The following is a 15,491-nucleotide window of genomic DNA, read 5'->3' as shown; positions in this document are numbered from 1 at the left end:
TCGACAAATTGAACTCTAAAAGTTGTAGCATTAAGGGGACGAATTGTGGGTAAATATATTTCACTTACTTGACTTCCTTATTAACACAAATGCTCGCGAGTCCTTATCACACAAGTCGCGAGACTGACATGCGTTTATTAGTAACGTAGGACAGACTAAGTTCGATGTTGTTTTTCACATTTCTAGAACAAACGTACTGTTTTCTTATAATACCATGAAAGTACATACAATTTAATGAAGTTTCCCGTAACTAACAAAAAATTGACGAAAACTCACGTGGGACTGTTATGCATTTATGGGCAGGTTTACTGCAAAAAACAGAACCATTTTACAGTTTCGTGGTAGTTTGCGTGCAATCTTGCTTCATGAAATCCGGTACTCGCCCGATAAGCACGGTCGAAGTGTGAACTGAACGAAAAACCCCGTCAAACTTTTCAGCCCCGGCCCGATACGGCGCAATGAGAACGGCCCTTTATCGGTCAACAAATTCTCCCCTCGATTATTCCTCAGGGCGGGTACTGGTACGGTATTGTGCAGCGCACAGTTTCTCCAGCCATCACACTTTCACCGTGATGCCTTTTCTTTCTGTGGTGGATTCGCTTTTTTAGCTCTCGCTGACGACATTTTTCACGTCTGTCACTCTCTGGCATTCTTCACCGAACCAGTCGTCTCGTCATTAACCTTGTTGTCCTGTTGCTTCAACAGTTCAATTCTTATATGGAATAGGGAAAGTGTACCAGTTATGACCATAGTGGTTCCCTATTTGGCCATACGGGAAATTTCGATAACTTTCACATTTGAAAACTTTTTGAATGTTGAAACATAAAGATATATCTTAAATCTTACTACTACAACACAAAAAATCTTTCAAAATGTGAAAACATTCAAGTAAGTCCCATGTGGCGAAATAGGGAATCACTATGGCCATAACTGGTACATCTACCATACAATATTTTTCCAATTAACTAATTTGTAAAAAAGTCTGTAATTTTTCTGCATTCTACTCAAGTTTTACGACGAAAATTGTTCAAATTACTGTGCTGAATATTTCAGATACCATTGCCATGGTACTTTTGGCTCTCCGGTGCATCGTGACGGACCACCGTCATCGACATTTGCAGCATTTCATAAGGAGGCCAGCCCGAGGTCTTGCTAGCCTCCAAGGACCACAGGGCAGTTTTGGTTCGCTGAGGAGTACTGCGTTGGCCATGCAAGCCCTACAAGATTTGGAACCGGATCCAGCAGGAAAGTGGAACCGGTCAGCAGCATCGGAATGGATGCTGTCAAAACAGCGTTTGGATGGTGGCTGGACGGAAGAGCCACTACAGGATGGACAGGTAAAAAGCATTATTGGTCAATTCAAATTGCAAATGTTTTCTCACTAATGCTTCACACAGGATGCCACCATAGGAGTCGGACTGACCGCAGATATAACGCTCGCCCTCGGATGGAAAGGGTTAGGGGCCGTTCGTGCCTTGCAATGTGATCACGTGATACGAGATAATTCCAACGATAACTATTATGAAAATGGGGATCAAAAACTGGCCGCTCCGGTTGGTTTAACGTCATCAGTGGAAGAAGCAGAGCCCAAGAATGTATCTTACACTTACACGCTCTGGGTGGACACCAATGTAACCCAGGAATATTCCCTGGATCTGACATCCCCAAAAAACACCACATTTTTCCAAGCTATGAAGCAAGCGAAGGAAATAGACCCGAAGTACGTACTTGCTGACTACGTAATTAATATTTTCCATCATCCTCAATAATGGTTTCCATTTATCCAGGTTTGAATTCGAAGCCCGAGAGTGGCCCAACGGACATTACGTTCACACGCTGGCCGAAATGAAAGAGGAGCCGAAAAGGTAAGATCTGTTCACGAGCACGACGTGCCTCAATTTCATTTTATTAATCGTTTATGATAATAGCTACCACTACTGGCTGTTGTACCGATTACCGGAGAAACCGGACACGAAGAATCCTCCTGGTAATCAGTTAATCGCGCCTTTAGGTAAGTAGTGGGCAAAATTCGGCAGTAGTGGGACTATTTCGTATCATTATATTTGATGAACTAATATTAATTGAGAGGGAAAGTGAGAACATTAATAATTCTAGCTTGTTGAGCGTTTAGCTTTTCTCTCTAATTGATCGCCTATAATGCTCCACAGAATCTAAATTCATAATTTAAACATCATTTTGGTAGCGTTTAAAAGAAACATTCTAGTACAAAAAGGTGAAAATGTCTCGAATTCTATCAATTTGTACATCATTGAACGTTTTATTGCCAGTTTCAACACTAAATAAATCGCACTCGCTCTTCCCGCGTGTGTACGAACATGAGATGGATGGATATGGGTTATGAAAGGGGTCCGCGTGGTCTGTAGGGATTTGAATTCTAAACTTGTAACCAACTCAGTTATTGGGTCACCAAGTGGCTCGGTAGCTTAGTTTGTAAAGCGCTCGTCTAGCATACAAGAGTCCTGGGTTCAAATCCCAGCCGAGCACGTGGGTTTTTTTTTCATAATTTCACCCATAATTTGTCCATCTTTACCACACGTAATGAGTTAATTATTTTTTTATTGCCAATTCAATGCAATTGAAACAATAAGAAAAGTAAATTGAATTTTGTTTAGTCTGAAAAACGTCCATCAAAAACCTCTTTCATATAAGGTAAAATATATCACATTTTACGATGTTGTTTGAAACGTTCATTCTTCTTAATATTTTCGTATGTTTGATATCATGATTGATGAAATCCATGAAAATACCGTATTTGAGAGACTAGAGCAAAAATGACAAAGATATCGTATAATATCATGCTGTCCGAAACTGGGAGACAGGAGGTGATAGACTAAAATTGTAGTTTGTCTTCAGTTAGTTTAAATTTGGTACAATGAAGATTTATATGCTTTCAAATATTTTTTTCATATTCAAATTGATTATTAATCCAGATCAAATTGTAGACAACTCGTCAACTTTTCATCGGTTTTCAAACATCTCTAATTTTCAAAAACCCGTTCATATTTCAATGATATGTACGCAAACATTGCTCTCAACAATAGCTTTATTGTTTTCTAATACACCATCTTTATTGGAACATGGTTTCTCAAGACTCGATTTTCAGGATTATCGATTCTGTAACATGGTAAAATTGTTCTTCCACTGGTAGTAAAGCATTGTGTTTTTTTATTTAACACATATGCGTCTTCAGTCACCTCGCTTGTAGTTCGTAGAGCGGTTAAGGGTTAAAGAACAACACAGATGGAGAGCGATTGAATGGTATCATGCTAATGTATTGTAATTTTGCTTAACCCTTTAGGGCTGTTCATAAACCACGTGGTCTTTTTTTTCAGACCTCTCATCCCCCTCGTGGTCTTTTGTCCATACATTTTTTTAATATGTATTTTTTAGATTCCAGTCTCCCCCTATAAATGATTTGTATTTGGTCAGATTCCCCTCTCTCCCATAAATGACCACGCGTGGTTTATTAACGACACCTTTTTACTATTCATTTAAAAAAAGTGAAGTATACTAAAATTCTTCAACTCGAATTTTGACGTAGAAGTACGTCTTTCTTCTCTATACAGGAGTGAAATTGGAATTTCAAAACCAAGAGCGTTACGCTGGCATGAAATATTTTAAACGTTTATAACTTTTCGCTGGCTTAACGAAATTTCTTGATTAGCACCTCAATCGAAAGATAAGACATCAAAGCTTCATGTCGTTTACTTACTGAATCCCACATGCCTGTCCAAATAGTTTAATAACTGTTTTAAAAGAGAACGTTGATTTCAAGCAAATCTATAAATAGGGGTGGCTAGAGAAAATTTGACGTCATTTGCTTTTCACTCTCCGATTGGCTCGCATCTCAGCAGGCGACAAATCGGCTTGCTCTGACCGGGCGTGCTTCTCAGGCACAGACATCGATAGCGAGGGCCCCCCCGTTTGCCTTGCTTCGCTCAAATCAAACTGTCGAGCGAGCGAGAGAAGATGTCGTCCGAAGCTAAAGCCATCACCGCTGCCGCCGCCTAGAAGAAGAAGAGGAAGCAGTCCACAGGTGAATTTGCGGTCGAGCTGTGAACACGGTCGGGCGAGTCATTCTCGCTTTGTGGTTCACCGCTTGTTTGCGTTCACCCAGCCATCGTCATCGCCGCCGCAAATTATCGGCCGAGGAGCTGTTGACCCGCGCATCAAAATTTCGACTCGTGATGAAATCATCATTGGTGGTCAAGAAGCAATCCCGATAGGAGCAAATACCAGAAGCCCCCTGAGTTTTGCTGGTCCGAGCAGTGTTATTTATCCGTAACAACATCGAAGCTAACAAAGCCATCGGTTCTTTTCAGAGCCATCAAATTTGTGGAAAAGAGTTAAGAGAGAAATATTTCCGACTTTATTTATAACTTCTAATATTCCTAAATCAATTTCACGGCTTCATACAAAATTTCATTTGTCATGAATGATTTATGACTCAACCATTTGAGATTGTACTCGCGGACGCTGCTGCAATGCCGTCGGGGTGAGTGCTCAACATTTCACAACGATTGTAAAACAGAGTGGCTTTTCCAACAGCGCCTTTTATGTTCCATATCTTATGGGAACACTTTGATTAGGAAAATTATCCCATGTAACAAAATTGCGACATATTAAGAATGCTTTTGATAAGACATTCTCATTGAACAATTGCAATAATTTTGGCACCCATGGATCAGAAATTTACCGTCATAATAAAGAAAACTATTGATTATCAATAGCTCGTATTGAATATTTAGGGAATGCCAATCATTCCAACAATTCATGTTCGACCAATTTCTCACGTATTAGTATTCTCCACAATTTTCAAGTAATTCCAAGCCCAACACATTATTAGCACATACCCTTTTCCCGGATTGGTCGATCAGAAAGCGAAGAGCACAAAAGGGAGGAGCATCATCTGCTATTCCAAGGTTACATGCTGCCTTCGAGGGATTCAGTTTCATTCCATTTCCGCTTTCGAGCTGGTAAGAGCTCCTCCGAACTTGCTTAGCGAGAAGTACCTCGCTGCTAGAAGCCTGCTGAGCTGTTAATCCAGAATCTGGCTTGTGAAATCGCTCAAGATTTCAAGATTGAGCTACGTTTCCAGATTTCAACTAAATCCCTGTGATCCGCTACCCTGTTTCTGTTGTGCACCCATGAAATATTCAGCTGGTTTGTCGAATAAACAGAGAACTTATTCACATCTTCTTACTCTTCTTCTTCTTCTTCTTCTTCTTCTTCTTCTTGGCATTAACGTCCTCACTGGGACAGAGCCTGCTTCTCAGCTTAGTGTTCTTATGACACTTCCACAGTTATTAACTGAGAGCTTTCTTTGCCAAAGTTTCCATTTTTGCATTCACAGAACATCAGATGTAACTTGAGTTTTAACATATATTTTTGAATAATTTTTCCAATCACAAGTTTATAGGTAATAACGGTTTGACTAAACTGTAATTTTTGACGAAAAATTCAAAACTTTATCTTAAAATCTGATAGCCTTACACAAAAACTGTCTTCAGCAAACTTATTCATCTCGTCAAAAATCTACAACTTTGCTGAAGATACCATGAAGCTTTTCCTTCAATATGTTTAGTTATGTCAATTATAAAAAAACGTCAAAAAATTCACTTAAGTCAAACCCGTTACTGCTTTTCAACGTGTGATTGGAAAAATCACTCAAAAATATATGTTAAAATTTAAGTTATGTCTGATATTCTGTGAAAATTTCATTCAAATCGGTCCATAAATAACTGAGATATAGTTTATTAAAGTTGGTCATTTTGCATGAAAAAAAAGAGTTGCAGTTTTTTACTCAGCGAAGAATCACACCATCAACGAAAATAGCGCGAAAGCAATAACCAATCGCGTGCGAGTAGCGAACGGTGTGACGAAACAACCAAGCGAGAACCCCACCACTCGCCATCGGTGAACGGAGCTCGAGCAAATAAAACCACTGTTTGTTCTGCTCCCAGCTCATTCACAAATCGAACGGCATAACGAACGGATCAAGCAGCGGAGCAGCAAAGAAGAGCACGTGAAAGCCACAGCAGTGTGCGAGTAGCGAACGGAACCAGAGAGCAACGAAGCGAAAGCAACAACTGAAAAACATTCAGTGGACGGATTAGTAGTCAGCGCCAACCGGCGACCTGTTGGAAACTAACGCCAGCGAAATACACACCATCTGCCTCTCCTTACCATTCATATTCTTGTACTTGATGAATTCAATGAAATGGTTTGGTTTGGCGATGGAGCAAAGAGTTATTTAGGATGATTTTACTTGACAAAGAGTTGTTGATAAATATTCCAATCAAAAAGAGTTGTTTTGAAAAAGTTCACTTTTAGCAGAACTTTCCTCGGAAAATGTATGCTTTGCCAAAGAGTTGTTAATGAAATTCCTGCAGCAAAGAGCCGAGTTTCTCCCCACGAATATTTCCAGCCAGGACCAGTCATGGCCCCCGCTTCCAAATTTCTCGAGTACGGAAATTGGGAAATGTATTAAAATTGCGACAGATTTTAAATACTGTTCAATAAACTGTTTCTTGACCAATTGTAATGAGCAACTATTGATCTGAATTGATTTTTCTACATGTTGTCTATTGCGTTCTCGGACCATCCTCAAATTGTCGTATTGTCGATTATTCGTGATAAATCAGATATTGTATGATGCTACGAGATGAATTAAGATATTATAGCAAGTATGTGGTAAGCACATTAAGAAATATTACTAGCTATACTGTGTTTATCACGAGAAGTTCTTACTAGCTCGAAAGTGTAAATGAAATGAACCGAATCCTGTTGTTGTTACAGAGGGATTTTAATCCGAAGGTCATTCGTCCCTTAAATGAACCGAATCTGTCGAAGATAGTATGTTTTACATAACTTGAATTGCAGACGATGCTCCTTTCTTTCGTATTCTTCGCCTTCTTCTGATTGACCAATCTAGGATAAGATACATGAAGTTGATGTCTTGGTTAGAGATTTACATATCTTCGAAAATTCACATGCGCGTTCGTATGGACAGTAAAAATATCAACATTATTTTAGTAGCTTACAATAAATTAAAAACCATGCATGTTTTGATTTCGTGCAAATTTTAAATATTTCTGATCAATGTTCAATGTGTTCTGATTTATATACTATGACATTTGCAATAGACTAACATGTAGAAAAAATTCAGATCAATAGTTGCTCATTACAATTGGTCAGGAAACAGTTTATTGAACAGTATTTAAAATCTGTCGCAATTTTAATACATTTTCCAATTTCCATACTCGAGAATTTAGGAAGTGTTCCCCTATTATATGATAAATCAACGATGCTGTTAGAAATATCATACAATGCTGAGTAGTATGATGTTATTACGGTCCGACGGCGCTGCAGCGGTAAATTTTCAAATTCATGTAATTTTGTGGGGTAAATTATGTGAACCAAATTGTAGTATACCGCGATATTTAGATCATTATAGATAAATCAGTAAATATCATCCAATAAACCCTTTTATGAACGTATGTTGGCCCTGAAAAGGGCCAATTGAGCTTGGATGCTGTGACCACGAGTCGAAATCTAGAAGCGCGGATCGGTCAACCTAGAAATCTTGAGCGATTTCACAAACCAGATGCTGGATTGGCAGCTTGAAGATTAACAGCTCAGCAGATTTCTAGCAGCGAGGTAAATCTCGCTGAGCAAGTTCGGAGTAGCTCTTAACAGCTCGAAAGCGGAATTGGAATGATACTGAATCCGACGAAGGAAGCATGTTTTATAACCTCAGAATAGAAGATGATGCTCCTTCCTCTTGTGCTCTTTGCTTTCTGATCGACCAATCTGGGAAATGGCTATGTGCCAATAATGTGTTGGGCTTGGAATTACTTGAAAATTGCGGAGAATGCTAATGCGTGAGAAATTGGTCGAACATGAATTGCTGGAAGGGTTGACATTAACTAAATATTCAATACGAGCTATTGATAATCAATAGTTTTCCTTATTATGAAGGTAAATTTCTGATCCAAAATTATTACAATTGTTCAATGAGAATATCTTTTCAAATGCATTCTTAATATGTCGCAATTTTGTTACATGTGATAATTTTGCTAATCAAAGTGTTCCCATAAAATATGGAACATCAAAGACGCTGTTGGAAATGGCACTCTATTTTACAATCGTTGTGGAATGTTGAGCACTCACCCCGACGGCACTGCAGCAGCGTCCGCGATTACAGTCTCAAAATGTTTAGTCATAAATTATTCATGACAAATGAAATTTTGTATGAAGCTGTGAAATTGATTTAGGAATATAAGAAGTCATATATAAAGTCGGAAATATTTCTCTTTTAAATCTGGCTGGGTGAACGCAAACAAGCGGTGAAGCACAAAGCGAGAATGACTTGCCCAACCGTGTTCACAGTTCGACCGCAAATTTTCCTGTGGACTGCTTCCTCTTCTTCTTCTTCTTCTTTTTCTTGGCGGTGGCAGCGCTGATGGCTTTGGCTTCGGACGGCATCTTCTCTCGCTCGCTCGACAGTTTGATTTGAGCGAAGCAAGACAAACGGGGAGGTCCTTCGCTATCGATGTCTGTGCCTGAGAAGCACGCCCGGTCAGAGCCAGACGATCTTTTGCCTGCTGAGATGCGATCCATGCGGAGAATGGAAAGCAAATGACGTCAAATCTTCTCTAGCACCCCTATTTATAAATTTGCTTGAATCAACGTTCTCTTTTAAAACAGTAATAAAACTATTTGGACAGGTATGTGGGATTCAGTAAGTAAACGACATGACCCTTTGATGTCTTGTCTTTCAATTGAGGTGCCATTCAAGGAATTTCGTTAAACCAGAAAACAGTTATAAGAGTTCAAAATATTTCAAGCCAACGTAAGGCTCTTGGTTTTGAAATTCCAAATTCACTCCTGTATAGAGAATTTTTATTTAACTTTCAAACAGTGCGGCATAATCAAATGCAAACGCATTCAGTTCCCGATGGCTAGTGCCTGTGCTTTTACTGTTCATAAGTCGCAAAGTGGAACTTTCCCCGAGGTCGTGTACGACTATGACAAAAGCCAGGATCAGCAATTGGTGTATGTTGGTTTGTCGCGGGTTACTTCACTGCAAGGACTATTTTTGACAAACTCTACCAATTTTTTCAAGTTCCATCACGCCAAAGGCAGCAATTCTCCCAAGAGGGTTGACTTAAGGAATGAGCTGCAGCGCTTAGGCAATCATCGATTAGTGACGCGTTGAGACAAACTGCATGAAATACTAAATGCTCATACAATGGATATTGCTACAGACCAAAGCACTGGACCGATTCTATCGATTCTTACAATCGAAGCACCCGAGCTATCAAACATCTAATCTACTGGAGGAGTTTGGCGAACTACAGCTGGAGCCAGAAACCGATCACCCAACCAAGCAACACAAGGAAGCAACGACCAAACAAACAAATTCAATCATCTGGCATTATTCCTGGAACACCAAACACTGGTTCTCGGAACCACAGAACGACAAATGGTTTTTTTTAGGACTAAAAAAATGAGTCCAAAAAGAGTTAACTTCTGAAAACTTCATCCGATCAATAACAACACAAAACTAGTACACTTACAAACTCATACACATGACAAATCAAATTATTAATCATCGTAGTTCTACGTCAACCCCGCGGTAATGTAATAGACATTACCCACCCCAAATTTTTTTTTTATCACAAAAATACGTTTTCAAAAATCAACCCCAAAGCATTACGGTGGCTCGTATGGTCTAGGTATTTGATATGGTCCTGTCTCCCAGTTTCGGATAGTTTGAATTGCAACATGTTATTTTGTAAACCCCTGAAAAACTCTTACTCAAAGTTTTTTTAGACACCAATTTATATCCGAGCAATCAGAGAGTTCTTTCAGCTCAATTATTACTTTTGGTTGTACCGGTTTTGAAAGATCATTAAATATAACCGAAAGTCTTCAACAATAGTTTCGAAGCATGTATGATTCACATCAGGAGGCCTACCTTAGCCGAGTGGTTAGAGCCCACGGCTACAAAGCAAAGCCATGCTGAAGGTGTCTGAGTGCGATTCCCGGTCGGTCCATGATCTTTTCGCAAAGGAAATTTCCTTGACTTCCCTAGACATAGAGTATTATCGTAACTGCCACACGATATACGAATGCGAAAATGGCAAATTTGGTAAACAAGCTCTCAATTAATAAATATGGAAGTGCATATAAGAGAACACTAAGCTGAAAAGCAGGCTTCGGCCCAGTGAGGACATAATGCCAAGAAATAGACGGTTAACATCAGCCGGTAAGGTAATAAACTAATAAACTATCATTTGGAGAGTGGAATTTACAACTATTTCAAATTACCGACTTCGGTAAATTGTCACTGAGTTTTTGGTTACGGATTAGACCGTTAGCGAAAATCCCAAATATATATTGACGTACGAAAATTATCGAATCAGTCAATAAAAATAAAAGAAAATTTTTGCTGGCTTTTACAGTTCAACATGGCATTTATGCTCTTCATGTTTTGATTTTTGAAATAATTAATTTTGCAGCAATTCATCAATTCCGTATATTTCATATTTCACAATTAACCCCTCTACCGGCAGCTTCTATTTTTACCACAAGACAAAAAATCAAATCGCGATAACGATTTTGTTTCTCGGTATTTTTGCACCATTCTTCCACAAATTCTCAAAAAAAACTCTTCTGGATAATAAATCTTCGAGCTGTTTAGTAGAATACCTATAAGTAGATGAAAAATCGAATTTAGTACTATACCATTTAATTCCACTAGAGTTTGTATCCTTTGACAGATACGCGTATTTCGACCTCAACTGTAAGGCCGTCTTCAATGTCGTGTACTAGACTCGACTCGAGCCGTCTTCAGTGTCGAGTCTAGAACACGACACTGAAGACGGCCTCACAGTTGAGGTCGAAATACGCATATCTTTCAAAGGATACAAACTGTAGTAGAATTAAATGGTATAGTACTAAAGTCGATTTTTCATCTACTTAACTCTTCTAGTTTAAGAACCCGTGTCTATATTGATAATTAGTGGTCTGGTTTTAAAGATATTCCAATGTTCCTTGGGGGACCGAAATTTTCCATATAAAATGTCTTAGGCGGCCGTTTTGTTTTACGTCAACTGATCTAAAAACTAAAATGTGGGCTATACAATGCCTTGTAATAAGAAGCTACTCTGAAAAAATCATACAAATTGGTAAAGTATTCCTAGAGATATCTAAAAATTACGATATGAGGTTTTTTGAAGTTTTCAAGATCTTTATTTGGCCAGCGTGGTACCAGCAACATAAATGCTCATTACTCAAAGCCGGCTGCTCCAAATTGCTTCATTTTTTCACAGCATACTCTCATTTATGTATTGTTCCGATAAATGAATATCCGAATACGATAAAAAATCTGTAGCCTGTGAGGTTTACCTGAGTTATAGATACGCGTCGGTCCCCCAAAAAATTTTGGAATATCTCTGGATCTGGATGACCAATGATCAATATTGACACAGATTCTAAAACTAGAAGAGTTTTTTGAGAACTTGTGGAAAAATGGTGCAAAAATACCGAGAAACAAAAAAGTTATCGCGATTTGAATTTTTATCTTGTGGTAAAAAATTAAGCTGCCGGTAGAGGGGTTATTGCCCAGTATGGAAAGTACCGAACAAGTAAATTGTAATTAAGAGTTTGTTCAACCTTCATCTACTTAGTTCTACTTTGAAAGGTGCCGTTTTTCTACACAGAAAAAATCCGTTCTCGTATCCGTGAACAACTGTAATGAACTGAAAAACAATCAAAAATACATCGTGTTTAGATTAATGTGTTGCTTGGTTGTTCTTCTTGAACGTTCTTCATGAAAACGTACCTAGGGTTACCATCCGTCCTGATTTAGCAGATCTGGAGATTCTTTTAAGGTTTCCTGAGTTATTTTAGGGTATCCGTCCTATTATGGAGGACTTAAGCACGGTGTTGAAATTTAAATCGTATTGCAGTGTCCAAAATCTAAATATTATAGTATTTCACAATGTTAAGTGTTAAAACTATCCTTTATCTGGAGCATCGTGAAGTAAAAAAGTAGTTTTTGGAATAATACATAGAGTAAAGTGGGGCAAAAGTTCGAGTGGGGCAAGAGTTTCTTTTTAAGATTTCTAGCTCAAATCAAATCAAAATTCAGAAATGTCATGGTGGTTCGAATGCTATTCAAGTAAGAGACTTTCACTCCAAATATCATAAAAATCGATCAAGATTTGGAAAAGTTATGGCTATTTGTTGTTTTTCGACGTAAATATTGTAATATTTGGTCAAACTTTCGATGCATGGAACCAAATGAAGATAAAATATTTTTCAATATTTTATGTACGGGCGTTTCTAGGCCTATCATAAGGATGCTTTGACGTATATTAGTTTTTCCATAAATAGTTGGAATCAATTTTTGGCCCATAGCGGGGCAAAAGTTCGAATCTGAGGGGCAAAAGTTCGAACCATGTATAAACCCACGGAAAATTTTTCAAATTTCCTAAAATCTACATATTACCTTCAAATTTAGCGAAATTTGCCTGATCGTGCGAAAAATGTCACAAAAATTTTACATTTTCACTTAGTTTTGCGAAAAATTGCTATTTTTTGGGTGTATTACAATTAATCCTGTTTTGGGCATTTTTTGATGAAAATTTAGTGTGTATTTTTCGGCAAACATAAGTTTACGGCTGGTATAAAGTATGCCTGGCATAAAAGTATTGATATTTTTTGTTTTAGCCAACGAACTTTTGCCCAACACTAGATTCGAACTTTTGCCCCACCGGTGGGGCAAAAGTTCGTTTAAGACAATCAATTTTGAAACTATTATAACTAAAAATGGGTAAATATTTTGACACAAGTTTGTTCAGCAAAGTTATAGCCAATATGTTGAAGGTTCGCTGTATGGTATTTGTTTTGTTTCATCTGCTATTATTTTCCTGGAAACTTTGATTATACCATTAAGGTCGAACTTTTGCCCCACCTTACTCTACATTTTTTTGACATAAATCTGAAGCTCTTCCTCTGTCCTATTATTGCGGTATTTTGTCCTATTATTGCGGTAGTGCCGTCCTATTATTGCGGTATACAAAAAATCATAGATTTTATTACATTCAATACCACACAATGTTCGAGCATTCAGATTATGCTCCCTCCATGTTAATGACACTGCACGGTACTGTTAATTTGTGTGACTTTAGACCTATCTATGAGTAAAACTAATTCATTACTGTATGTCACGATTCGAAAACAAATTAATAGAATCGAATGATTTTCTGCCAGTTTCGTCTCCTCTTTCGTTGTAGGTGGACAATGTTAAAGTGAATAGACAAGGTTCTTCCATCTGAGACTACTAGTCGCTATATAAGAAATGACTTTGTTGACCTAAGTATAACCTACAATTTCGATGCTTTTAAAAATATTTCCCACAAGCAACACAATTTTAAAGGATTGCTTCCTTACGATCATCTTATATCTTAGTTGTTCAACGTATTTTTGGCATGTGTTCCGGTTTTCAGTCAGTTCACGTGAATTTTTGGTAAAACATTGTGTTTATTTGCAGAATATTTGTAAATAAGAGTAACTACAGGGTAAAAATAAACATGAACCTTTTGTTTGACTACATAAATGTATGAGTAACTCAAAATTATGTCCCTAATTAGTATCCTAATAATATAATTAATGTTTCCAGCAATTACATTTAAAATGACTATTGAAAAATCGAATTTTTGAATGAGATTTACAGATACCGCAATAATAGGCATAATGCTATTTTCATTGTCCTATTATTGCGGTATATGCTTTTTCTCGAAAATATAGAACTTTGATTCAAAATTCATCCATACATCCATACTGAACTGATATACCCGCTACATACAATTGTTTTGGTTCTAAACTTAAAAATTTAAGCTTATGAAAACCCGCCCGTAGATAGAGAGACTGGTTAAAAATATAGGCTTTTCTTGATGCATCATTTAAAACTGTTCTTCCAACGATCAAAATCGTTTAATTTTTAAAGCATTCATCTGGTACAGCTTGGGAATACTATAAGCTTTCATCATCATCAATAATATCCATAGAAAATAGAGTTTTCGATTAATAATGGGGGTTTAATTCTTATACCGCAATAATAGGAAATACCGCAATAATGGGCAAATTACCCTATATAGATGCATGGCGAGGATGCATCCCCTCATTTGAATGCAATCTATTAGACTCCAAAAAGTATCGAATGAGAAAGTTTGTACAATTGCTGTCACTGATGTACTCAAAAAGCTTAATTTGCAATTTAAATGGAGACGATATTTATAGAAAATAATCGAAAGTACTAAATTTGATATACATAGGAGAAGGTTTCGACCGTGATTGTTTTGTATTATTTTTGTTTTATGGCTGTAGCGGTCATGCGACTCAAAGGTAAAGGGAGTCTATAGAAGCAAATGATGGAAACGAATAGGTGCATAGGCGTCGCAAGGGAGCGACAAGATTGAAACTTAATTAGGTGGTGAAAATTTGAGCAAGCCATTTTAAAGTCAGTAAGCATTGAAGCGTCCTGTATTTTGCCTAGCTTCTCTACTGGAAAAGGATTGGTTCAAAGCTTTGAGTGACTGGCGGGAAGAGCACACATGAAAGAGACAAATTCTCTGACCGCATGTCAATTCCCAATATCAGTCATCGATCGATAGAACCGTTCGATTGATTGCCGTCAGTATAAAAGCACATTGAAGCCTCCTGTATTTTGCCTGTGTGGTAGCAAAGCTCAAAGCTTTGAGCCAACCCTTTTCCAGTAGAGAAGCTAGACAAAATACAGGACGCTTCGATGCTTACTGACTTTTAAAATGGCTTGCTCAAATTTTCACCACCTTATTAAATTTCAATCTTGTTGCTTCCTTGCGACGCCTATGCACCTATTCGTTTCAATCATTTGCTTCTATAGACTTCCTTTACCTTTGAGTCGCATGACCGCTACAGCCATAAAACAAAAATAATACAAAACAATCACGGTCGAATCCTTCTCCTATGTATATCAAATTTAGTACTTTCGATTATTTTCTATAAATTTAAATAGTACTAAATTTGATCAGGGAATGCAAGACCGCGCAGCATCCCGTACTTAACATCATGACTAAACATGAGTTTTTGGAGTGATCTTTGACAAATGCTTCTCAAAATCGTAAGATTATTCAGATTTCCCTCAAAAATCTTCGGTAAATTGTTGGCGAGATTATTGCAGGATGTTTTTGGATACATAAATTGATATTTTGAGACGCTCAGCAAATTCATAAAGATGGATTTTTTGTGAGGTATACGCTTGTAAAACTTCAAGCGACAGTTTGGCAAAGAGGCTTCCTATTGTGGGTTTTTGCAGATTTCAAATGATACCTAGGCGCGCCCATAAATTACGTAACGCTCTAGGGGGAGGGGGAAGTAGGCTCCAGCGTTACGGCTCATACAAAACAAATAAAATT

General features: G+C 37.8%; 1 protein-coding gene across 1 annotated transcript in view; it reads left to right on the top strand.

The window, feature by feature from the left end:
• The window catches only part of LOC5570008 (uncharacterized protein CG3556), a 209,870-nt gene that overhangs the window by 187,080 nt on the left and 7,299 nt on the right, over window positions 1–15,491 (top strand). Inside the window, exons 4-7 of the mRNA XM_021850353.1 lie at window positions 1,054–1,337; window positions 1,398–1,720; window positions 1,788–1,865; window positions 1,929–2,011. Coding sequence (XP_021706045.1) covers window positions 1,054–1,337; window positions 1,398–1,720; window positions 1,788–1,865; window positions 1,929–2,011 — 768 coding nt within the window. The remainder of the gene's footprint in view (window positions 1–1,053; window positions 1,338–1,397; window positions 1,721–1,787; window positions 1,866–1,928; window positions 2,012–15,491) is intronic.

This window comes from Aedes aegypti, chromosome 3 (genome assembly GCF_002204515.2).
Source record: "Aedes aegypti strain LVP_AGWG chromosome 3, AaegL5.0 Primary Assembly, whole genome shotgun sequence".
NCBI classification, from domain to species: domain Eukaryota; kingdom Metazoa; phylum Arthropoda; class Insecta; order Diptera; family Culicidae; genus Aedes; species Aedes aegypti.
Note: the sequence above shows the minus strand (reverse complement) of the source record. Positions and strands in the feature narration are given on the sequence as shown.